Source organism: Notolabrus celidotus, chromosome 4 (genome assembly GCF_009762535.1).
Source record: "Notolabrus celidotus isolate fNotCel1 chromosome 4, fNotCel1.pri, whole genome shotgun sequence".
Classification (NCBI taxonomy): Eukaryota; Metazoa; Chordata; class Actinopteri; order Labriformes; family Labridae; genus Notolabrus; species Notolabrus celidotus.
The window spans coordinates 35,447,386-35,474,912 of record NC_048275.1 but is presented as its reverse complement, the minus strand read 5'-3'; the positions used below and the strand labels follow the sequence as shown (position 1 = coordinate 35,474,912).

Here is a 27,527-nt window from a genome sequence, read left to right as displayed (position 1 = left end):
ATTCTTTGTCAGCAGATTCACTGACATACTTGATTTTGTATTTTATATTCCTGATCTTTTGATTGTGTTAACATTTTATCCTTTGTTGTTTTTATACCTCCAAAATTGCTCTATTTCTATTAGTCTATGGTGATCAAAACCTTTTTATCTTCCTTTATACCTCTGTCACTTTGTCACAAACTGAATGGTGTGTGTGTATATATATATATATATATATATATATACATATACATATACTGTATATACAGTATATAAACAAACATATGTGTGTAAATACTGTATATATACATATATATACTGTATATATATACAGCATTTAAAGTATTAAACACATTGTCATTGCATGAAGTCATAGTAACAGGATCATTGGTTCATGGTGAACAACAGGAATTCATTATTAATTCATACAGAGATTCATCATGAGTCATGCATTACTTCAACATGACTTAAGCATTATTTCGCTAAGAAAACAGATCCATTATTGTAAAGTGTTACCATCTATTATTTATTTTTCTTCAGAGAAACCTTTTTGGTTTAAAAGATGTGGAAGTGTGTCAGCACCAAAAATGGTCTCTGCAGAGTTGACCTTGAAGTGAATTTCATGACAAAGCGCTTGTTTTACTTGCCTTCTATGCTATATGCCCTGTTCGGTGTCCCTCAGTTAGATCGTGTTGTTTTGTATTTGCTTTTACAGAGGCACTGTGTTTGGTATCAGATTGACATATATGTATTTTATGCTTTTAAATCTACAGTGGCAAAGTTCATACTGGGGTCTATACATGTTTTTACAGCTCTTAATCTTCTCTGAAGATACTTTCAGTGTTTATGCTGCAGTTGTTAATCACAACAATTCATGTATGTTAACAGTGTGTTTGTTGAATGTACCTCTTTAAATATTCACATTATTCATGCAGTGAAATCATTACAGTGTCTTGTGGTTTGTGTTTTTATGCATTTCACCTGCTGTTGATGAAGAATGTAGTGTTGATTAAAACAACATTTCAGCAAAGTACCTTGCTATGGGTAAGGTCTGTATATTTTGCTGTTACGAAGGCTTAATATAGAAAAAGTTAAGTACAATACAGACTCTTGGCCTTATTGTTACATTGAAAATAAATGTTCTTTACAGTTTGTATTTGCACAGGGGATGACATGGAACTGGTTTATATGATACATTTGGGCCATGATGAAAGTACCTTAAAGCTATTTAATTATTTTGAGTAATATTACCTTTGAATATTGAGTTTGACTTCAAGTTAGATAACATGTATCATGGACACAATTAAACGACTTAATATTACACAATAAAATATCATAATGTCAACTGAAAAATAACATGTTGGCTTGAAATTAAATCTTTCAACAGTCTTACACACATTCATTATTTTGCTTTAGCACGTAATAATGAGTTGATCAAAGGAGAAAAGTTAAGTTGGTTGGCCCTGATTTGCTAATGTGGGACTGATGTGAACATTAAAATCAAGTCACAGAGCTTATTAGACACTACTTGCTCCAGGATTTTAGAGATAAAGGTTACAGGTCTCCCTGTTGAGATTCTATTTCCCATAACTACCTGCTAACCATACATTATCCCTAACATAAACAACTCAGAGATGTGAAGAGAACAGACAAACTTCAAGTGACTGGTTTTAAGTTTTATTTGGAACATAATCATATAATAACGACAGAACAGTGATAACACTTATTAGTTCACATCATACTTTTCCATAAAGACTGCCAATACACTGAATCAAAAATTGAACAGCCTGACAAAAGACATGGTCACAATTTACATTACGTCTCATGTCATTACACGGGAGTAGCTCTCATGAGGTGATATTTTTCATGTACAAAAGAAAGACACGGAAAACAAAAAGTGTTCACTAAACATGTCCTTTCTTTGGCAAGAACGGTATGAATCATCGTGTGGGAGAAACATGAAAAAGCTCCTTGACATTTTAAAGGGCACTATCTAAGTAGAAACTTTAAATTTTCAGAACATGTTTAGCATTTTGCTTTCGTCCACTCAACCCCTGATGTCTACAACAGGTGATGGTAAATATGTCCCCAATAATTCCTGGGCTGGAACAAGATCTTTGCAGTGGCACATTCATAGTTCGAGACTATTGTAGAAGCAGCACAGGCACTTAAAAGACATTTACACTGGCATACAATCTGGTACAACAGTCATGCAGTGTTATTACTTGGCCAACATGACCAATGAGGTAATAAGTGATACTAAAGAGCTGAATGAAGCATGGCCTATATTGATCCAGCTGCTTTTGCACTTGACTGACCCCATTTAACTGTTGAACACCGTGCAACAAAAATAGAAGGGAACCGACTTTAGTATCAGATAACATATATACAGTCTTTGTGAAATATACATATCAGTTGACTGTACATACAAATATACAGTCAACTTTTCAACAGGGTTGGTGCTTGTCTAGCTATCAAACTTGTCCACAGCTTTTGCAGGTGAAGGCAAAGCCATCCAGTTTGCATAAACACTATCATTGGCATATCTTGTAAAGACTGGATTAGTGGCATCATGTCTGTTGAGTGGTACCGGGCTCTTCTCTGGCCAGTTCGGGTATGACATGCCTAAAAATGAGAACACATCATTTTTCTGAACGCAGGGAAAGACAAGCAGTGTACAGTAAGGCTCCCAATTCAAACTCTGTGCCATCTCTCTCTGAAACAAGACTCAAAGAAGTCAGAGCTCTTTAAACGCTGCATGAAGTCATATACGACACACTTTATTTTTATCATTAATTTTAAGATTTTGAGGCTTTAGTTTTGCTCATGACTAGGTATTCGACCTCTAGCTGCCTTCCTCTTACTTTTCAAAAATGCAAGCTGACAAAAATTAATCCAATATGTTCTTAACTTTAAATCGATCTCACAGGAGAGTTGCATTCAAGAGCTTTACTGTGTCTCTGTTCAGCATTGTGAAATCATTATGATCAACTGCTAATGTACACATTAAAAAGACAGGACATGTAAGACGATCTGAAATAAAAAACACAGTGAGAGACTGATTAAGCATGGACCTGTTTCAAATGTTATGCTCCCTTGATTGAAACAAATACAGAATGAAACTAATGGAGGTGTGATGGAGTAAATAAATAACCATCTTAAGATTAAAGCACATAAAGCATGTGCTCAAGCAGTAGCATTTCAATTTAAATGAAGGTGTTATATTAAAGATGTACAAAGTAGCATTTTAGTCAGTGTTCATGTACATTAGAAGCAGGTCCAGACCAAAGACAGAGGTCAACACAAACTTTGTACACTAAACCTCTCATTTACAATGGAAATGGGAGATATGTCAACAGAAAGTCAAAGTCACAGAGATGCAACTTTGGAAAAGCCAAAGGCAAACTGTCAAAACAAAGTGAGCTTTAGTTTTGTGTTCTGTTTCTAAAATCTGGTAAATGCGTGGGAGATTCTACCATAGAGCTTGTTTTCAATCCATGTGGAGGGGAGGGTTCGAGGGAGAGGGGTGTTATTACAGTCCACAAGGGGTGTGTCCTCTTCAGAGAGCGCGTCATCATAGAGCAAGGCATCTGCTGGTGTGGATGCCGCCAGGTCCAGATAATCCTGACAGAAGCAGAGCAAGGTGTGATTAGGCTGAAAACTAACAGTAAACAAGGCAGAGGCTGAAATACAGTCTACTAAAAAGATCCTGCACAATGTTTCTACTCATTACTTTATGGGACATGCCCACTGCTTCTTTTTTATAAGGGGCAAAAAACGAGCACATTGTAATCTGGAATTTTTGTATTATGTCCTTAACTTCACCTCACTTCAACAGCAGGGGCCTAATGGGTAGGCTTTATGATTACATTATCCTGGTATCTAAAGGGTCCTGGAGGACTGACTCATTTTGAAGTGAAGCAATGTGAGAGAGATAATGTCTGTGTCTATGTGATTCTTAACAGAAAGCCCTAACGTTGTCCAGTATATAATTATATACTGCTCAAATATATAAATATATTATGTTTTAAAAAGCATCTTTGAGTTTTCTGTATAGTGCTATATAAATAAAATGTAATATTGTTATTATTATTATCACTGACATTATTATTATGATTGTTATTATTATTATCAATATCTTTATGATTATGATAATAATAATAATAATAATAATAATAATAATAATAATTATTATTATTATTATTATGAGTAGTTTTAATATTTGTTATAATTATTATGAGTAGTTTTAGTATTTGTTATTATTATTATTTATTATTATTATTATTATTTTATTAGTAGCAGTATTTCTAAAGTGTCTTTGAGTGTTCTGAAAAGCACTATTTAAATATTTTTTATTATTATTATTTTTATTTATTTCCATTATTATTACGATCATTATTATTATTTTGTTCTTTTATAATGATTAATATTTTTTTATTATGCTCATTATTATTAATAATATTATTGTGTTCTTTAGTACTATTATTATGATTATGATGATGATTATGATGATAAGTATTATCATCATTCTTATTAGTAATAGTAGAATTAGTATTTATTATTTTTCTTATTTATGAGCCAAAGGGAGTGGCATGCTGTTTAACCAGCCCTACCAGTAATGCACAGAAAACATCAGTTAATGTCACATATTATATTGTATTGTGTAGCATCACCATACTCGACTTTTCACCATCATCTTCTCCAGTTCTTTGCTGATGTCTGAGAATAACGGCCTCTTTTCTGCTTCCTGTTTCCAGCATCGTATCATGAGGCTATACCTGAAAGAGAGTTTGATGGTACAGTGGGTGTAAGAATCATGACTGACTTTATGTCCTGTTGGGAAGTTCTTGCACTGAAGTAGAAACAAGAGGATTAATGGAAAACGATAGAACTCACATTTCCTCTGAGCAGTTCTCTGGTCTCTCCATCCTGTAGCCGGTCTTTAGCAGGTTAAAGAGGCGTTCAGGCGCAATACCCGGGTATGGATTTCCTCCAAGGGTCACTATCTCCCACAGCAGCACGCCAAAGGACCAACTGAAAGGAAAAACAGAAGCTCAGGGAAACTAATCTAGAAGTCCAGAGTGAAGTTTCTGCAGTCTGTGATGGTTTGGGGTGCCATGTCGTCTGCTGCCGTTGGTCCTGAAGACCAGAGTCAACACAGCTTTTACCAGGAGATTTTAGAGCACTTAATGCTTCATCTGCTGACAATCCTTATGGAGACGCTGATTTCCTTTTCCAGCAGGACTTAGCACCTGCCCACAGTGCCAAAACTCCCATCACATGGTTTACTGACCGTGATGTTACTGCTCTTGATTGACAAGCAAACTGGCCTGATGTGAAACCTCAAGAGAATCTATATCTTACTGTCAAGAGGGAGATGAGAAACACCTGACCCAAAAATACAGATAAGATGATGGTAACAAGACAAGCAGTTTTCAGCTAATTCAAGTCTTAATTCTCAGTTAAGCTAACCAGCTGCTGAAGTAAGCTTTGTATTTATGATACAGAATAACAGTGGTATCAATCTTGTCTTATTTTTGTCAAGAAAGTCCCTCTAATTGCTGATTGAACTTACACGTCACTTTGCGTTGTGTAGATGTGATCAAACAAGGACTCTATCGCCATCCATTTAACAGGTATACGGCCCTGGAAATCAGAGAGAGACCATGTTAGTTTATATTTAACAGACTGTGGTATGTACACTAACATGACAACTTCTCTGTCTTAGTACCTTGCTTCTCTTGACATACGAGTCCTCCTCGTACACGTCTCTTGAAAGGCCAAAGTCTGAGATCTTCATCTTCCGTCCTTCAGCCACGAGGACATTTCGTGCTGCGAGGTCCCTGTGAACGAGCTGTCAGACCAAAGTGTCAATCAGTGGTTATAAAAACAAACCTGCTTACACTTAATACATTTAAGTTAGAATGGATCTCCAACTTAAAGTTTTCAAAGTGCTCAAGTGTGTTTAAAATTGGGATTGTTGCAAACCAAATCACAGCACCACTGGTCACTGAGAGGACTCTGAAACCGGTGGCTGTGTTGACGATGCTAGTAGACCACTGTGTGTTAATGATTCAACCTGACTATATCTGTATTGTTAAAGTTACAGTGATGTTTGTGTGGTAAGAAGACATATGTAAAAACAATAACAATACAACCAAGGGCCAACAGAGAAAACACAAATACTCCATTAGTATAGAATTGTAGCATTGTGCTGCTACAAATTTGGGAAGTCAGGAATGCTTCAGAAAAATATTCTGTTACTTTATAAAGAAATATATTGATTTTATTTAACATTACACAATGAGTGCTGTTGTTTACTTCTAATGTGACAAAGGCCATATAAAGGGACATTTTTGGAAAAAACTTGTGAGAATAAAATCATAAATATATGAGAATAAAGTCACAAATTAAGGCAAATAAAGTCCTACATTAATGAAAGATATCATAATGTTAAATTATGGTTAGCATGTGATTTTGAAAGGGAAGATCAGAAGAGCATCCAGCTGCCTGCGCTGAAGGACACCACATACAGGCGGCAACAACTACACAGCACCTCAAAGCAGCACTTGCATATCAACAACACATTTTCTGCTTTTTGCTCTTATCATTAAACACCACTCTCATAAAAATACAATTATTCTTGTACCATTACAACTTTATTCTTGTAAATGTATGCCTTTAGACGTATTATTATTTTCAGAGTGTTTTTTCAAAAATTAACAACTTATTCCTCATGAATTCACAACTTCAATGAAGTAAATTAACACGTTTATTCTCATACATCATTTAACTTTAATTTTGTACATTTTTTGAGTTAATTCTCTTAAATGTATGACTTTTTTTCTAATCGGTTCATGACTCTGATCTGGTTAATTTACGAATTTTGAGGGTTTGCACCATTTATCGATTTAAACCCTATTACACCTTGCATCAGCAAGCCTACAGTTGTGAACGCATATCAATGCATGCTGAGACAAGATCACTCAGACCCAAGCGGCAAAATCCGGTCTCAAACGATGAAGCCAATGTGGAAGTGATATAAACTGCAATACATCGAAAAAATCCGCTTGAGGCTGGCTGCAGAAACACCGGAAACCACATAGACATGAATGGGAAAAAGACGATCTTTGCAGCATTAATAAACATGTTTTACAGCCTGGTTCAAAAAACGGCTTGGCCCTACAACGCTAATCTCTCTAATGGCACACACTGTACGGGGGGTGAATTTTTTTCTAACGTGATTGTTAAGAAGATATTAAGATTATGAGTTTTGCCCAAATAAGGACATGACTGACGTGACTCCCGGTCGGGAACACATAGCCATTGGCTAAGAGACTCACACTACGTCACACTCTGCCTAGTTGAGTTCCGCATTACCAATATGGCTGCTGCCGTCGATTTGCTTCAAAACAGCTCTCAGGAACAGATGGGTGACGTCACGGATACTACGTCCATATTTCATACAGTCTATGCTCAGACCACATGGGTCTTGGATGCATTTGTCCATAGTGGTCTGGCAGTAAGTACACTCATGTGGGCTGGGACCAAGCGGAAACCTCCAGTCTTAAAATATGAGTCCAATGCGGAAGTGTTAAAAACTGCAGTTCATCGAGGATCCGCTTGAGGCTGGGACCAGAAGTACTGGAAACCACATACACACCAATTCCAAAAAGACGATCTTTATTGCAGAAATAAACATGTTTACAGCCTGGAAAAAATAATGAGGCTAATCAGGATATATCATGAATGTGGGCCGATTTATTCACTGAGGATGACTGCATGTAATTTATTAATAGGCTTACCATAAGAGCCTCATGGGTAATACTATGTTCCAGTTGGTAATAACAGTGTTTGATGTTAGTGAGAGGAGCAAACAGCTATAACTCTGCTCCGTCTATTTTGTCATGATAACTGAGGAGTTTGAGCGTGATGGTGCTTATGGATACTACAGTGCAATTACCTCCAGCTCTCAGCAGACGGTAAGCACTTCACTCTTACTGTACAGTTTGTGCTGGTGTTAGTGAATTCACAGGGGAGCTCACTGCTGCCACTAATAGCCCCATGAATTGTGTACCAGGTATCTGCTCTGTCTCAAGCTCCAATTCACAAAGGAGATGTGTTGTTTCATAAAACAACACATTTCCTTTATAAAATACAGACCGTCTCTTTTTGAGAAATACCTTCATTTCAGCCAGGTACTGCATGCCTCTGGAGATCTGCCACGCGAAGGAGATCAGGTCCCCCATGGTCAGGGCCCGGTCGTCTGGGTTCTCCAGGTAGCTGGAGTTCCGGTTGGCGTCCCTGCCCATGTAACTCGGGCCAACTTTCCGACTCTCCCGCAGGAAGTTGCGGAGTGACCCATACTTTGCATATTCCACGATCAGATACAACGGGCCTGTTCAGAGAAAAGCAGCACTTAGACTCTGTTTCACATGACCTGTTGAACTCTGGCAGGCAGACTGAGGTCTTACCGTCCTGGCTGCAGGCTCCATACATCTTTATGACGTGAGGATGGTTGACCTGCTTCAGCAAAGTAAACTCTGACAGCAGGTCTCGCAGCTCACTGTTGGACGCATTTTCTGGCATGAAGGAAGAGAAGGGATGGTAATGATTCATGTCTTGTCATATTCACTCATTATGAAGACAATTATTTTTTATTGATCATACCTTTAAGCATTTTTACAGCCACAGTCGTGTAACCAGCTTTTCCTTTCAGCCTGAATGCCGTCGCTTTGACGACTTTCCCAAACTCTCCTTCACCCAAAGTCTTGCCAAGTACGAGGTTTTTACGAGGAAACTCCCACTTAGGATCCTCCTGTTGGGAAACATAGAAGCATTTCTGATGTCTTAACCAGATCTTGGCTGACATTAAGTCCTTCACAAGCTGTAAGAAGAAACTCACAGGTATTTTAAAGGTGTCCGTTTCGATGGATTCCTGCGAGCCTCGTCTCAAGTTGTTTGCAGGGAAGCTGATGGGGTACGCTTGGGCTGGCCGGCGGAAAGTCATCTCAGCAGAGGCAATAGGAGGCTTGGAGGAGTTCTTGTGGTACCGATGGATGAAGTATGATGACATGATGATTGAGACGATAAAGGAGAGGAGCAGTGCCGTAGCAATGACGGTTTTACACATGTCGTCACATAATATCTCTGAAAGGAAAACAGGGTTCACACAATCATTGTTCAGGAGAGCAGCAAGACATTTCTGTTTCATTCTTTAGAAGTTTTGAATTGGGAATTATTGGAGACAGTATTACAGAATGTAAACACTCACCCTCAATGTCTTCCTTCTCACAGAAGCATCTCTCAGCGTAGCAGTAGCAGGTCCCATAGCCGGCCTGGATGCCATTCCTCAAGCCTCGTTCATGTCCTCCGATTACAGTTTCCTCTTAAGAAACAAGTGGAGTGGGATACAAGTAAATTCAACATTCAAAATGGTGAGATCAACTTTAAAAGTATTCAGAATAAAAGTGTAATAAAAAGCAAGGTATTATTTTCCCCTTACTTGTACAATCCTGTGGACATATTGATGAGTCTTTGCTTTCAACTGCATCACAAAAGCCATCTGGACAAGTCTGCAGGTCAGGAGAGCAGGTTGAGTAATTTTCTGAGATACCTGCAAACAGAACCAAACAGAGAGGGAAATTTACTCAACAACAATCAAAGGTTGGAAGTGAATCAGATTCTTTGCCTGGTTGCAAAAAAGATGAAACAAGTAGGCAAAACTTTGATCCTTCCTAAGCCATCAAGGAAGACGTGCACAATGTTCAGGTCTACTTAAATTTCATAAGTAGATCACTCCAGGTCTCATGTTTGATAATGTAAACATGATTCACTGCTGTTGAAATATTAAACCCCTTAAATAAAGCTTCTATAAGTTTCTCTGTGTGAAATAAAACCTACCTTTCTCACTGCCCTGCCTCCATTGGCACCTCCCTGTCGTCGCCCCCAGGCCCCGGACAGACTCACAGTCTCCACGACGTCTGTTCTCTGCACAGGACAGGAAAACCTGCTCCTTCTGACTGGCCTTGTTTGCTATGTACGACAGAGCCGAGCAGACACATGGAGATAAAGAGAAATAACACTTAGGAGAAGGCAAAACTTTGCATGAGTCAGCATGTTCTCTTGCTATGTGATCACCCATTGAATATAATGATAACAAGTGATCACTGCATTCAGAGAAATCAAGTGAAATATTTAGCCTTTTCTAAGCCTGCTGTAATACTGGGCGCTGTTTGTGAAGTTGTGCACACTAGAAATAACAGCAACATTCTGACACACTGAGAAATATTTGAGATATTTTTTTACATTTATTTTTGACAGAATAAATATGTTTAGGATAAAATCACTATTAAATCTAAATGCTAAATACAAATATAGATATCAAATGTTAAATCTAAATGTTAAATATAAATATAGATATCAAATGTTAAATCTAAATGTTAAATCTAAATATCGATATCAAATGTTAAATCTAAATGTTAAATCTAAATGTAGATATCAAATGTTAAATCTAAATGTTAAATATAAATATAGATATCAAATGTTAAATCTAAATGTTAAATCTAAATGTAGATATCAAATGTTAAATCTAAATGTTAAATATAAATATAGATATCAAATGTTAAATATAAATGTTAAATATAAATGTAGATATCAAATGTTAAATCTAAATGTTAAATATAAATATAGATATCAAATGTTAAATCTAAATGTTGAATATAAATATAGATATCAAATGTTAAATATAAATGTTAAATATAAATATAGATATTAAATGTTAAATATAAATTTAAGATATAAATGTTAAATGTTACAATGTTACAATGTTACAATGTTACAATGTCATTTAGCAGACGATTTTATCCAAAGCGACGTACATACGAGAACAAGAACAACACAAGCAAAGATCTAGACAAGAGGAAACAAGATCAGTAAGAGTAACAAAGTGCTTCAAGTCAATTTGGGTGCAGGTACTGCCAAGCAGTGTAAAGGCAATGAACAAAAATAAGTAAGGAATTTTCTTTTTTTTTTTGTAAAATAAGGAACATCTACAATGAAGCAACCAAACCATTTAAGACCTTCCATTATCATCATCAACAATTAACATCACCACAATAATGACCAAAGTACCAAGTGCTGGGTCACTCAAGACCTGAACACAGATTCCCAGAGTAGAGCAGGACAGTGTGAGTCAATTGTAGCTGGACGACATGATCTGCCACTGGGGACAACAGTGGAGAACAGTCAAGCTAGGTGCATAGTGCTTCCTAAAGAGCTGAGTCTTTAGCTGTCTTTTGAAAGTAGAGAGGGACTCTGCAGATCGAATGGAGTTGACCAATTCATTCCATTATTTAGGGGCAACAGAAGAGAAGAGTCGAGCTAGTGATTTTGAGACCTTGTGTGCTGGTTATGTTAATCTAACTATTTAATATATATATATAAATGTAAAATCTAAATATTAAATGTTGTTCTGTGATCCAAAATATTTACTGAATATGCAAATTCACACTGCCTCCCTGTTGAAGTACCAAAATTAAGCTTCATATAGGGATACAGGTATCCCAACCATAGTCTGTTGGGATAAGTGACTCCTCTGGGCTACTAGCTGGACTGCCCATCATCCATAATGTACACTCAGCAGAAAATATTGGAGGCAGTTTTGGAGGCCATTAAGAGATTTCACAAGAGTCAGTACTGATCCAGTCTATGGTATGGACAAGCTTAGTTGGTAATGCTGAGTCTGCATCCCTTTATGAAGCTTTTATTTTGGTAGTTCCACTGGGCGGCTGTGAGAGTTTGCATTTTGAACTGAATATTTAGGATTGTAGATCACCATTTAACATTTAGATTCAATATGTAACATTTCGATTTAAAATTTAACATTTCGATTTAAAATTCAACATTTCGATTTAAAATTCAACATTTTGATTTAAAACTTAACATTTCGATTTAACATTTCGATTAAACATTTTAAATTTACATTTCAATTTAACATTGAACATTTATATTTAACATTTAACATTTAACATTTATATTTAACATTTATATTTAGTATTTGGGTTTAACGTTGAACTTTTATATTTCAATTCAAAATTATATTTAGCATTTATATTCATATTTGACATTTAGATTTAAGGTTTAACATTTAGATTTAAGGCTGAACATTTAGATTTAACATTAAACAATTAGATTTATATTTAGAATAAAGATTTAACAGTGGTTTTATCTTAAATATATTTGTCATGACTAAAGTAAAGTGAAAAAGATGACAAATATTCCTCTACATCTGATAAAAAGTGACTTAAAAATTCACACTATGTTTTTATGACCCTTAGAGCTAAATGTGGAGAAATGCTTGTGTTATTTTCAGTGTGCACAACTTCACAAATAGCGCCCCATACTGTGAGCAGGTAGACAGCGTTGATTAGAAATGATAGCAGAATATATAATAATGTGAAGAAGTTGACGTCAAAGTTGAAGTTAACCATTGCGATCTCACCTTCACCGTCTAGTATGATGTGGATCTGTGTGCTGGCCTCCAGTTCTGTGTGCTGCTCCTGAGCTACAACTAGGTACTGCAAGACCTGGCATTCAGGTCTCTGCAGGGCCTCTGAGTCATTCACATAGAGCATTCCCCACATCTCGTCTGAGGCCTGGGTGATGCTCACAGCGGCATAGCAGGCTTGTGCACTCGCAGACATATTCTTATCGGGTACCTCGAGTCGGTAAGAGACACTGAATCCATCAAACTGCTGACAGTTTTCCACACAGACTCTACCAACCTGAGAAGAGATGGAACAAGGGATGGAACTTTCTTTAATGGAAGTGACAGGAGGAAACTTCAGGAGCATAAGAGTACGTTTAAGGACTGTTGTAAAGGTGCTCACATTCATGCACAAAGGTACTCAGGTAGCACACTTAAACTGGCTCTTCTAGATTCATTAGGTGGACTGTATTCGGATGATGTTGATACATACTTTCATACCATATTCTGCTGTTTCACACCCCAGCATAAACTAGTTTTGATTAATGTGCATCAAGTAACTGCAGAATGTTTGAGCCCTCTGTCTCTGAGCAACTCCTCACACATCTCTGCTCCGACCTAGCGACCCCTTTCCTCATTTCTCGCTATCAAGCAAAATTATGAAGAGCATGAAGTCACACTTTGATGAACTGACAGTTACTTTTTAAAAATGATTTTATACCTTTCTCGTGTCCCTGAGCTCCCTTGTCTTGTAGGTTCCTCTGGATCTCTGCTGCTGTGGACGTGCCAGACTCCAGCTGCTACAACTACTACTATCCGTCTCACCACTATCATCTCTCTCTCTCTCTTCATCTCCCTCTATCCCTCTCTCCAACACGGTCTCAGCAGATGTGTGTCTAACATGAGTCTGGTCCTGCTGGAGGTTTCTGCCTGTTAAAGGAAGTTTGTCCTTGCCACTGTAACTTGCTAAATGCTGCAAAGTGCTCTGCTCATGGTGGATTAAGATGAGATCAGACTGAGTCCTGTCTGTAAGATGGGACTGGATCTTATCCTGTCTTGATGTTGGGTCTTTGTTAATAATAGAACATAGAGTACGGTCTAGAACTGCTCTGTTTGGAAAGAGTCTGGACATAACACTTGTTGTGGTTTGTTGCTATATAAATAAAGATTGATTGACTGATATTCAGCTCTAGAGAAATTAGGTTGCTGAGTTGGGGCTTTTTTTTTTGGTCTTTCTGACTGAGTGCTCATGAGCGCAGACAGAGTTAGTGAAGGATAGTTAATAACAAAACTATACCTTGGACTGATCAATGATTAAAACAATAGGCTAATGCTCTGTAAGTCATTGTAACCTGTTGTTATTTCATGTGGTATAAGCAATGGAGTAATGGGCAGACAGTTTGTAACATTTAAAATGTAAGCCTCTGAAATATTGTTGCACTGAGAGAACACTTTACAGCCAGTTTACCAGTTTACCTTTACAGCAACCAATAATACTTTAACACACTCATTGCCATGTGAAACATGTGCACACAGAGCAGCAGCTAGTAAGCAGTGATGTTACCTGAGCATAGACAGAAGCTTTGCGTGTCAGTGAGAACATTTGAGTAATGTTGGCGAAGCGGATCTGGACCGGTAAGATGGTGACATTAAAGTGCAGCAGCACTGTTCCTTCTGGACCGGGGTAGGTGGTGTCATTGACCAGGTAGTCCAGCTGCAGGGTGTGGTTCTCAGTCACTAACAGGTTTCTCTTCAGGACGAGTTCTTAACCCAGAGAACATGAGACATATGATTGAGACAACAGTGGTTTAAAAAACAGAAACATTCGTGTGGACCTCAGTTACTCACGGTAGTTGTGAACTGTCTCTCGTACGCCTCCGTGAGCAGCTTTTTTTTCACTGAAGGTGCCTTTAATGTCAAATGTTTCCTTTGTCCAGGGGTCAGCATTGAGAAAGGTCCCTACATACTTATTGTGACTCTGGTCTATGGGATAGATGGGGGTCAGATCCCTGTCAAAGACGAACAGAGTGCCGAACGAGCCACCCTTAGGAAAAAAAAAAGTACATGGAGATGTGACTCAAAGATCAAATCACGTCCCCAAAACTTTCAAAAAACATCTTTATATTTTTTTTTACCTTTGTCCGATTGAAGCTGAGGATAATATCTGTAGAGTCTGATCCGTTCACATACGGAGCATTATCATCCTCATCGTTAACAAACACTTCCAGAGATGTTTCCACCTTAGTGATGACTGTGTCTGTCCTCACAGTGCACACCAGCAGGAGTCTGTAGCGCTCATTCTCCTCCCGGTCCAATGAGGAGATCACCATCAGCTCTGTGGTGTTCTCATTCACAATGAACGGTGCTGGGTCGTCTGTCAACAAGAACACATCAGACATTTGGCCTCTGTTTAAATGAGTAGTGTTGACTCAGAGATGTTAAGAGTGTAGTTGGCAGTAAAACACTAAATTAGTGCACAAGTAGTAAAAAGGAAAATGCTGAAATAATCAAAGAGACATTTTTATTTAAAGTTATTCACTATGACTGACCATGAGCTACTGGTCCCATTAGACCAGCACAGACTCAGCAGACAGTCTTAATTGACATTACGAACACATGGGGCCGGCCTACTGACCTTCCCAAGAGTCAGAACAAAGCATGGAGAAGCATTTTGTTATTATGCAGAACAGACCTGGAATAACCTCCCAGATAGTACAAGACAAGCCCAGACTCTGACCACTATTAAGTGCAGACTACAAACATTCCTCTTTCACGCTGATTACTCTAATCTCTAATGGACGCAAACCCTTAGTTTTTATTCCTTTTACTACAAACTTTTGAAACTTTCCATAAACTCTGAAGATTTTCTTTTAATTTCTTTTGACAAACTGAGTTTTAATCAAACATTTGAATTCATTTCACTTTCTTGTTCTTATATACTAAAATATGTTATCTTTTAATGCTTATGTTTGTTTATTGTCACATTTTAAATTGTATATTTTACAATCTAACGTCATATTTTTAATCGGATATTTTAAAATTTAGTGACCTATTTTACATAGTATATTTTATAATTTAATGTCGTATATTAAATTGGATACTTTACAATTTAATGTCATATTTTAAACAGTATATTTTACAATTTAATGTCATATTTTAAACAGTATATTTTACAATTTAATGTCATATTTTAAACAGTATATTTTACAATTTAGTGTCATATTTTAAATAGTATATTTTACTATATTATTTCATATTTTAAATTGGATATTTTACTATTTAATGTCATATTTTAAATATTCTATAATTTAAAGGCCCTGTGAGGAGTTTTGAACTGGCTGAGAAACAGACTGAAAATGATACTGATGCCTCTTTATGACCTTCAATAGCAAACAAGACCATCAGCAGCAACACTGACACCTTCTCTGTTGTCATTTTTAATGCCTGAAACCACCCTAAGGGGGTAGGTTTCAGACCAGATGATGGACATCTCGCTTCAGAACCAGCTTTTACTGACTGTTTTCATGGAAAATAATCACATTGCCTGATAAAGTTGACTGTTAAAAGACAACAGGATGAGGTTTTTGTTGAAAACACTACTTTTGCATGTATAGGACAAGAGATAAGAAGTTTCCCTTGGCCACAAGGGGGCGCCAGAATTGATAAAAAAACAAAGTTCCTCACAGCAGCTTTAATGTCATATTTCAAATTGGATATTTTACAATTTAATGTCATATTTCAAATGGTATATTTTCCAATTTAGTGTTATATTTTAAATAGTACATTTTATAATTAAATGTCATATTTTAAATTGGATATTTGACAATTTAGTGTCATATCTTAAATAGTAGGCTATATTCTATCATTTAATGTCATATCTTCAACTGGATATTTTACAATTTAGTGTCATGTTTTAAATAGTATATTCTATCAGTTAATATCATATTTTAAATTGGATATTTTACAATTTAGTTTCATATTTTAAATCAGATGTTGTTGGGCTGTCGGGCACCTTGCAGGGGTTTCTAGAGGTCTGAACCACCTTTGGGATGGGACTCGACACAGAAAAGATTCAATGTGTGATTCTTAATCCTTGGGAAGAAGTTCTGAGATGAATCGATAATTAAAGGTTCATTTCCGTTCAGACAAGATCAGTTGTGATTCTGTGTCCGGCAGGACAGTAAGACTCTGCAAGTTATGGATTTCAGATCAGGGAGGGATTTGAATACTTATAAAGATCCTTCCCAATTAAAAACAGACCCAACACTTTTTAGTATGTACTGTATAAGTACAGAGAGAACAGATTACATATAATTGGCCGCACAAAACAAACATTGTCTCTGCTTAATGGGATGCTGAAAAGACTGAAAGCTGTTGAAATGCTTTTAAAATGTTTGCGTTTATTGTTACTGTTCTGGTTTTTGTTTTTAACTCTGTAAAGCACTTTGAATTGCTCTCTGTATGAATGCTGTTTTATAAATAAACTTGTCTTGAGTCATAGTCCAGTTATTCTACAGTTAAACTTTTAAATAACAAAAGCATCTCTAACCTGATTCAACGTCGTATGATATGGTGTAGTTGGGGCAAACAGTGAGTCTGGTGAGACGCCTCAGTTGCCGTAAAGCCTGAGGGAACCTGTTCTCCATGATGTGGGGGTTAGAGGTGTCTCTGTGCGGGAAGCACAGCTCCTTCACATCTGTCTGATCACACGTAGGTATCGTGGAGTTGACGAAGTCCAGGATGATCCGAGCAGGGTATCTGGGGCACTGGGACTTTTTTTGGGGGCTCCGTAACACCATGGCATGAAGCAACAACTTCTTTACAGACCAGGACTTTTGTGCTGATGAGATACACAAAGCAGAATCAAGACACAGTGCTTTTTTTTTTTCTAGTGATGCACAATTACATTATGGTCCTGAATGCAGGAGCTTTATTAGAATGAACATAAATATCAATAAACTACAACCCTCTCTTGTGTAGGGACTCTTCATTTCCATTACAATGCTCAAACTCACATAGCAAGGCGAAGTCGCTCTCCTCCAAGGTTTTGTTCAAGGACAGTACTCCAGTGTTGACGTCCAGATTGAACCAGGAGCTGTGGGCCGGACGTCTCAGAGGGCTCGAGCACAGGTAGAAGTGCGGCTGCTCAGACTGGCTGTCCGACATGGCGTGGATTTGAAGAACTGGAGTCCCTGCCAGCTGGCCCACATACACCGTCTCAATGTACTCATTCTGAGGGAAGTACAGTCCGGCTGCTCCTGCAGAAATAAGATGTGACAGGGCCAGATGTTAGGGATACAAGCAGCAGTGATTCACTGAGAGATTCTAATTAAAGAAACGTATTTGAAAAATGAAACCTGAGTGGCGATTCTCACTGCTATGAGAATGAGCAGGGAGAAACTTGTCTGTCCAGCCCAGACAATAACCTTTAGCCCGCTGTGATTAACAGTCAACACATAAAGTAAACGTATTCACTTCACTGACATGTCTTCCATCTATCCGTCTACATCGGTGTGACTGGCGATCACACAGCTCTTGCATTATTATATTATAATATCTATAACTTCTTTAGTCATACGTTCAACACCACGTGTTTTCTGATCCTCCTTGAGTTCACCTTGAGAGACTCTATTACAAGAGGTAACAGGAGATGGTGAGGAATTAATCATTATCTGCCAGATGGAAGTGTGGGTGCATGTCTGTTGGAGAGATCAATACGTCCTGAATGTTTTACAAGAAAATGAATACGCGAGTGTTTCTCCTGTAATTATATCCCTGCTGTGTTCCTCTTTAACGACGGTAGGCAACCATGTAGGGAACACACTAATGTCATTAGCAGGCAGCAAAACCAGATTTACTATTCCTGTTGTGCAGATGAGGCCTCTGCTCTGGTTTCAGACGTGATTTAATTTCTTGGGGTTGGACGATAGGAGGACAAGCTGATGGTTAAATTAAGGCCGTCCTTAAGGGAATACATATCCTGAAGAGAGCTGCGGTGCTTTTTTAAAGAAAGAAATAAAGACTTTCCAATTCCTAAATCTATCAAAAGAGCTCAACTTTATTTATATAGCACCTTTCATACAAACAAACATGCAGCTAAAAGTGCAGAAAGTCAGAAAGCAACAGAAATGGGTAAAATAAAAAATAAAAAAGCTAAAACAAGATAGAAGATGGAGATCATAAAAAAAAACTTCAAAATAAAATAAAATCCAGGTCATTTTGAACATAGCATAATAAATAAAACAGAGTTTGATGATCTGATTTTGAGATTATTAATGCTTACCAGAATGACTCAAATAAAGGTGTAAGTTCTAAACTTTATAACTGATTTATGATAAAGAAACCACAAACCACAGGATATGTCAAAGAGAAATGGGAGAAAGAGGGTCATTTGTTGATACAAAATGAGGTTTGGTTAGATGTGTGTAGACTCCAGTGGAAATGTACCAGTTCTCAGGAATTTGAATGGAAGTGTTTGATTCGTTTCTTTGTCACACCAAAGCAGAAAGCTCATTTTACAGGAGGGGATTCAAAGTGTTGGGGTTGTGTGGGTTTCAGGAAGCATATTTTGGGAATGTCCAGTGTTAAGACCCTTCTGGATAGAGTTCAATAGATTATTAAAAAGTCTATTTAACATTGACATGCCCCTACAATTTACTGCATTGTTCTTACAAGATGTAGATCTTCAGGATAGGCCTGTTGATAAATGCTTGTTCACCATTTTGAGTTGTGCTTGTAAAAAAGCCATTGCGAGATGCTGGTTGCTTCCTGAACCTCCCACAATACAGGAGTGGATTAATATAGTAAATTATATTTATGTTATGGAAAGGATTACTTTCTGTTTACGACTTCAGAAGGATGCGTTTATTCAACTCTGGACCAAGTGGACTAAGTATGTAAAACCCTGACAGACAGATTTTGTGGATGATTCCATTCAAGGGCCCGGTGGGGCCGTCTTTTCTTTGCTAATTACATGTTTTTTTATTTTGTTTTTGTGTGTGATTTTCTGTCACTTATATTTCCCTGAAATGCTTCATACTCACTCTAATGTAAACATATTGTCTCCCCCAGGTTGTATTTAGGTCTAATAATCTTTAAAAACGGAGGACTGTGGAGGAAATGAACATTATTCTCTCTCTTATACGTCAATGCTCTGTATAACAAACTGCTGTCCAATAACAAAAATAATTCAATTTCAAAAAAATGTAATAAAATCCATGCAGTAAAATCAATGAAATAAGTAAGGGTAGATTTTTTTTATTAAAAATCAGTTAAAGTTAAAAAATATCAGATAAATACAATAATTAAATAGACAATTAAATAAATAAGATAAATACATAATAAAATAATAAAGTAAATTCACAGCCTGAATGAACCATAACAATGTCTCATGGGCCTTTATGTCTGAGGATGAGAATGTTTGTGCAGGAAAATGTTGTACGTCATTGGTAATGGTTTTGCTATCTCACAGCTGCATCACAACTTTCTCCCTCAGATGTGCCAAAAACTACATTAAATCTAAAACACGGAGCAATATAGGAAAATATCTTGACTATTAAATCAGTGAAGAGGTTTAATGGCTTGTAACAAATTGATAAAACACTCTACAAAATTAAATAAGAATAGGCTTCATTGAAACTGACACAGGGATAGTTTGACAATCAAAATAAAGTTTCTTGATGAATCAGACTTTATGTCTACACAACAACTGATTTATCCACCGTGAAGGGAATTTAGGATTTGATCAAACTGTAGGTATCTTTCATGGTGAAAGGAGTATAAAACATGTTTCAAATTAAGAACACAATAAATAAAACAGAGATTGTTTGAAACCTCTGTACTTGATTTGTGCTCACACACTGTTGCTATTCCAACAGAATAAAGAGTTCATTATTGCAGGATGTTAGGAGGCGTAGACGCTGTCATTAAAAAGCTCTAAGCTAATATTACTCTGAAACTACCTGTTACTTCAAAAATACATCCAGCAGTTACATGAACAAATAACATGTTATCTGGATGTAAAAAAAACAGAGGAAGGAAATGATAACTGCCAACGCAATCTGGTAGAACGTGTTATACTTCAAATGTCCATTAGATGGCGCCATTGTGTTACTAACATGGGTCCACAGATGGTGGAAAACTACAGCTTATTCATCATTATACTTTGTAAGGTGTAGTTTTTGTACAGATTTGTCCTGGTTCTTTAAGACACTGGATTCATTTATTGACATCGCTGAGAACCAGGAGTTATCTGTCTTCTTTTTTTACACAAATTCAGAAAAATCAACATGTACAGATATCCAGAACATGCTGCTGTCATACTTAAAACCGAACAGATGACAGGAGCCCTGCAAACAAAACCAGAGGATGCAACGTGTTACCTAATGGGAGCTGAACAATAATGGCCTTGGCAGCTTGCCATGGTGGCTGGAATCAATGCAAGAAATCTTATTTTATTTATCATTCAGAATTAAATTTCTTTCCAGGACTGATGCCAATAGAAACCAAGCAGAAATATCAAAACCAATTAGGTTAATAGATTAGGAAGGCATCTTTATAAGCACATGGCATCTGTGAAGCCAAAGCATGAGTCACCCACCTTTCCTTCCCCACAGGGTGTGCAAGAATGATGGGAAACACTAATTACCTTTCACTCCCGTGCATATAACTCATATAACACTGCAGGTTTTATTCAAATTCATATCTTAATAAACATCTCAGAAACATTCATGTTAAAAAAACAAACTGATTTTGAACAAACTAGATCTCCCATAACTCCAAGTGTGTAAACAACACCACCATGAGTTTACAGTTTTATGCTGAACCGCCTCACATGCTGTCACGTCTCCAAAACCTGGAGTCACCTCACTCTGCTTTTATTATGTTCACCCTTTTTTAGTCTTTTAACTTTGGAAGGGCAAAAATGACCCGTTCATCACAGATCCTGAGACCATGTGCTCAATCATCCACGGTGAGTCCAGGACTGGTCAGAGCTGAGAGGGTGGGGTGCCCTTTCTGTTGTCCCAGACAGAGACAGGAACTCAATTAGCTCAATGTGTGCCTCAGCTGATTGATTTACCAGCTATGAGCTCATGTGCTACACTGACCAAAGGCTTGTAATCCTACCACTATGGATCCAGTCACTAAGTCTCAATGAAACAGAACCAGAGGTCTAACCCAGACGTCTTTACCGAGTATCAATGTCAGCAGCATGGCAGATAAGGAAACTATATAAATATTTTTCTCACTAATCTTGTTGGTAGTCTGGAGTTCCTCTGGTAAGAGTTCAGCTCTCATCCTCTCTCTCCCAAGGTCAGCTGCAGCTGCATCATGTTGCTGTGTATCATGCTAATCAATGACAGTGCTAATCATGTAGGATGCTGATTGTTTGCACGGATGAGACTGGAAACAAGACTGATGCCTGCGTGCGTTTAATCCTCTCTGATGCACAATAAAACCACGTGTGTGCACAGCCATGTTATTATAACGTGTACATGTGCCCAACTACAGTTTAACAATAAATTATATATATAATGTAACAATTAAATTTGTAGAAAATTATTTAGGGAAAAAAAGCACATTCCTGTCATGATGAACATTCAGCAAATGTTTCATCAAAGACATTATTTGATCAAATGAAGAAGAAAAGGTGAAGCAGGTAGGTTTCTTAATGTGCCATGAAACAAACATCATAATCAATAAGTCCATAATGCTATCTGTTTAAGCCTCAGAGCTGAACATCTCACAAAGCTTTGCTGTTATCAAAAATGATGACTTAAGTACAATTTTACTGAGTGAAATGTTCCATTTGAGAAAAATAAAATTCAACTAATGAATATTAAAAAGATTTGAATGATTAGATTTTGACTTTGTGTTACATGACGTCCCACCACATCAGGTGATACACTGACAGTGATCAGGTAGACGTTTACAGAAACTCACAGAGTGCTGATCTTCCTGCACGTTGAGGAGTTCCTGGCACGGACACAGAGAGAGCACAAAGGGTGAAGGAAAAATAATTTCCAGCATGCTTTCCCTCTTCACTTCAGGAAATGATCCAACAAATGGACCTTCAGTGATTCCAGGGTAAAGAAACCAACACTAATGCTATTTCTGGCAGGGCAGAGGGTTTCATCTGTCCCCACTGTTCTGTTGTTGTTGTTTTCACAGTAAACTGAAATACACACTACCAGTCAAAAGTTTGGAAACACCTTCTCATTCAAGGGTTTTAATTTATTTTGATTATTTGAAACACTGTAGATTAATACTGAAGACATCAAAACTATGAAAGAACATATATGGAATTATTGAATGAACAAAAAAGTGTTAAACAAAGCAGAATCTGTTTTATATTTTAGATTCTGTAAAGTAGCCCCCTTTTTCCTTCATGACAGCTTTGCACACTCTTGGTATTCTCTCAGTCTGCTTCATGAAGTGGTCTCCTGGAATGGTTTCTAATTAACATGAGCCTTGTCAAGAGTTCATTTGTAGAATGACTTGCCTTCTTAATGTGTTTGAGACCATCAGTTGTGTTGTTCAGAGGTAGGGTTAGAACACAATGGATAGTCCTATTTGACTACTGTTGTAATCCAGATTATGGCAAAACCAGATTATTTCATAGTTTTGATGTCTTCAGTATTAATCTACAATGTTGAAAATAATTAAAATAAATAAAACCATTGAATGAGAAGGTGTGTCCAAACTTTTGACTGGTAGTGTATGTTACATAGCATTTATAAATGATATGCTGATACAGTCAGCATCTATAGTAAACAACATACTACATTCACCTACATGCATGTCCTAAGTGTCACACACACCATTAAATGAGCTCCACTTGTTCTTGTTTTGCTCATTGTTTCAAATGATGGGTCAAACACAGCGTGCATCGCTAGGCGACTGGAAAATAACTTGTCAAGACCCACGTGAAACGAGGGGACTAAATGCCCCAAGGGCAAAATTTCAATCAATGTCTCTTTGTCCTTTCACCACAGCAAATTAGATTGTATCTGTGCACTAGAGGGAAATGTGACCCTGAACTGACTAGAGGATAAGGCAGTGAGCTTTGACAGGTAAGAACAGCATCCATGCAATGCCAGCAGCGCCAAATGAAACAACCAGAGATAGAGGCTGAGACCAAGACTCTCATAATGACTGTCATAAAACGGTAAGTGGTGTCCCCCCATCTGTTATCAGATATATCTATATCTATATCTATATCTATATCTATATCTATATCTATATCTATATCTTTATCTATAGATAGATAGATAGATAGATAGATAGATAGATAGATAGATAGATGATGCTACAAAAGAAGCAAGAATTCACAGCAGAATATTGAAGACAAACCCAGCAGCACACCATTTTGAGCACGATGTTTACCAGTTCCTCTAAAACAGAGGTAGTGACAGCAAGAGTATAAAAGTCACAAGATTGATAATGCATTCTGCACAAGCCAAAATCTTTACTGCATCATTTAAGTAAATAAGGAGCTCAATCAATGAGCAGACATGAGATTTATTGGTCCTGCCCTTCACAAAAGATGAAAATGATGATAGAAAACCAGCTGCAGACTCTGCAAACTTAGATTCTTCAGGGCCTGCAGGGTCATCAGGCCGGGTTAAGGTTTTAAAGGTCAGAGTGCAAACCACTGGAAGAGCTACAGTAACAAGGTCACATCGGAACATAAACAGATCCATGCTTTATGTTGACATTGGGCCTCTTCTTAGAGAAGTGTCAGCTAAGAGAATTTCCCAAAAGGTACAATCAAGTTTCATACTGTTTGCATGTTGAGCGTCTAGGACAAATGAGTCAGAGATACACTTAAGAGCAAAAACAAGTACTGTACAGCAAAACTAAACAGAGAGCAGTAAACGTAACGACCTGCAATCTGATCGTTGTGCGCAGTCATATAACAGGGGATATTTTCCTAAACAAAACAAACAGCAAATGTTTGCCCAGAGAGAGAGATATAGGAGCATCTGCTGCACACCTGCCTGCAGCTTGCTTCTTCGCCTCTCCAAACAAGTGTAGGTCTTTTGTTGTAACACCCAGGCAGGTGAGGAGAGCCACTGTTGCGTAGGGTGTAGATTAATTACCATCATGTCCTTGACATTCAAATGAAACTAAACCAACTGTGGTCGACTAAAGACAAAAGACCCCGGGAAAAATGCCAACTTCAGTGAAAATACATGCAGAACAAAGAACGACGGACGTGGAAATGTAAAGAAGGAACGTGATAGGAACGTCATACTGAATGAGTGATTAGATATCCAGCAGCACCTTTCAATTACAGCGAACAAATACCAGACAGCTCAACTTTATGTGTTAATTTAACAAACATTTATAGAAACTGCTCCCCTGGGCGTCTGTGCAGGCCCTTTGTCTGCAGCAATTCACATTAAAAGCAACACCCTCAACCATCAACACTGAGATGATAGTCTTACCAAAATAAACTATGATATGGAAACACTGAAAACAATTCCTCTCAAGACTACTTTTAAGTCCAACATCAAAACCAGGAGCCTCACATGTGTCGTACTTTCAGCACGTTTGTATTTTCACAATCCTGAGCTGTGAGCGAAGGTTTAAACATAGCTTGCATGGGGAGGACGGTGTTGGTACAGTTGGGGTGTGGGATTGTGAGTGGGATTATGATATTATGATATACGGCTGTATTCATTTGAGTCAAGGTTTCAATGTGCCATACCACGCATAACAGTCTGAGCCCAAAGCTTGTATCACTCTCTGAAAACAAAGGAGTGCTGGGTATTCTGCCCTTGGTCTGTGAGCTCAGTGAATATGATTTAAACTCCCTCAGTTTCCATGAGAGGAAACTTATTTTGGAAATTAAAATGTACACATGTGCAGCTTCTTAGTTTCCCCTTAGATTCCATATTTGGTCTGTTTGTTTGAACTCAAAAACTTAAATTTTCTGCATCATTTTCTCCTCTTTTCCATCATGTTGTAATTTTTGCAGAGCATCTTAAATTCTGTTAAATTAAAGCTTATCCCCAAACAAATCCAGTTTCGCCTGTTCTTACTCAATAAGAGCTCTCTGACTGCAGGAGTAGCTTTGAATATTTATTTTTTCTTTAAATTTAAACTTAAACTGAGCAGAGAAAGCAAAAGTAAACACAATCTGTATTTTTTCCCTCCACACAATAAGTGATCACACACGGGGAAAGGAAACAGGCCAACCTATAGAACAGTCTGAATATTAGTCAGGTCTCCTTCTGTGGAAATAATCCTGTCCTTGAATTGCTCAAGAAAAAGCCATCTGACTATCTGATACAGCTGCAGCCATGGGGCAAACAGTCGCTGTTGATTTGAGGGACAACTTTTCTTATGAAATGACGCTTATAATTAAAATCTGATTGATTGATGATTAGTTGATTGACTGATTGATTCACTTTAGACGTATATAACTATATTTTATTAATTAACATTTAAGGAAATTATGCATTGCCCAAACACAGTGCAACACATGCATATAGGCCTAAAACTCTCTGCATCATTTTGTGCATGTATGAAAGTAACGCTTATGGTGATAATGATGATGATGATGATGGACCTTACCTTCTGGCAGCAGCAGCACCACCACCATCAAAACGATGTTTCCCCGAGAGAAACCACAACTTGACCTCATATTCGCGAATCATAAGTGAAAGTTTCTCAGTGAAAACGAGACTCCAAAAAGTTCCTTTAAATCACGGTAAAAACAGCTCGAGCCAACAAAAAAAAAACACGCCGCGTAAACCAGTGTGTGACCCGTGTTTCCGTGGCTCCTGGTAGCCCCTCGGTGTCCCATAGACGCGCTGCTGTGCTCCTCCACCGGCTGCTGCTGGGCTGGCTGGCTGACTGGGGGGGAGGGAGGGAGGGGAGGAGGAGAGGGAGAGGAGGGGAAGGGGGGTTTACTGCTTCACTGGCCTTCTCACTCCCCTGATGCTTTCACAGCAGCAGGCGACCAAAACATGCAGGAAATGAGAGTAAATGTAAGGACACCTCATTCATGCTATTAACACTCTGCAGGGGGGATTATTAGTTATCATACAGTAATGTATGACCATGCTTTTTTAAAGGTGCAAGCAGTGTTTTTCCAAAGTATCAGTTATATCACCCCTTCAGTATCACATTCTCACTATCATTAATGGATGAAATGTGCATGAACATGATAATTATTTCATTATATAAGCTGTTTGTTTACGTTTTTGCTCACAACTAAATCCCAGTCATCAACAAACCCTTGCAACAGGCAGCATATTAACTAAATTAAGGTTTTTACTGCAGAGCCCTGCCCTCCACCACTGTTCACTATATGTATTTACTGATTAATGACACTAAACATGCTCAAAACAGTAAGATCAGATGTGTTCAAACAGTTCGGGACCTTTACCCTCTCATGTCTCTCTGAAGGCTGTGTTACATTGAGGGATCTCTCAGTGACTGCATGGTGTGTAGTGATGCATTGCTACATTCCTCAGGGCAGGACACCACTCAATCAAACAGCAATCACTCCCAAATCAATGTCTCTGCATAGAGCAAAAACACTGGGCTGCACAGGGGTGGAGGAGGTTCACCGTAGATTCAGAAGCGAAAACATAGAACCAGCATTGTCCTACCTGCTAGTTCACTCAGTTTGTCTCACGTGGATTAGACAAACACACTTTGCTTTCACCAGGATACATTATTTTGAGTAAAGATGGAAACTGTTTACATGTGCTGTCCACTTGCACTGCATAAGAAGTCAGCATGGGGAAATAGTTGCTGGTGTAAAGTTTTCACAAGACAGAATCTAAGTCTTGTAAGACAGATGTTCTGATATAATCCAGTAAATTCAACGAAAACTGATCATCATGGTTTGGGAGACCACATTTATTATCTTGGGTTTATTTTTATTAGCATTAATATAATCATTGTTTTAACATTTATTCTGTCATGATGGGAAAAAGGATGGAGTACCAAAAATGCAGATTTAGAATAAAAGGATCTAATTTACAAAAGTTACAAATAAAAACTTAATAAAATGTGGAAGAAACTAAATTCAAAAAAGTCCAAA

General features: G+C 37.6%; 1 protein-coding gene across 1 annotated transcript; it reads right to left on the bottom strand.

The window, feature by feature from the left end:
- Positions 1-1,634: 1,634 nt before the first annotated feature.
- Positions 1,635-26,445, bottom strand: ret (ret proto-oncogene receptor tyrosine kinase). The gene is made up of 20 exons (XM_034682723.1): positions 26,048-26,445; positions 17,482-17,724; positions 17,016-17,306; positions 14,602-14,840; positions 14,315-14,510; positions 14,031-14,230; positions 12,482-12,764; positions 9,883-10,014; positions 9,485-9,595; positions 9,254-9,367; positions 8,885-9,129; positions 8,650-8,797; positions 8,454-8,561; positions 8,163-8,377; positions 5,711-5,833; positions 5,555-5,625; positions 4,876-5,013; positions 4,658-4,757; positions 3,456-3,603; positions 1,635-2,604 (listed from the first exon to the last, which is right to left on the bottom strand). The coding sequence occupies exons 1-20, from the start codon at positions 26,115-26,117 to the stop codon at positions 2,447-2,449; spliced, it is 3,333 nt and encodes a 1,110-aa protein (XP_034538614.1). The 5' UTR covers positions 26,118-26,445; the 3' UTR covers positions 1,635-2,446.
- Between the last annotated feature and the right edge of the window lie 1,082 nt (positions 26,446-27,527).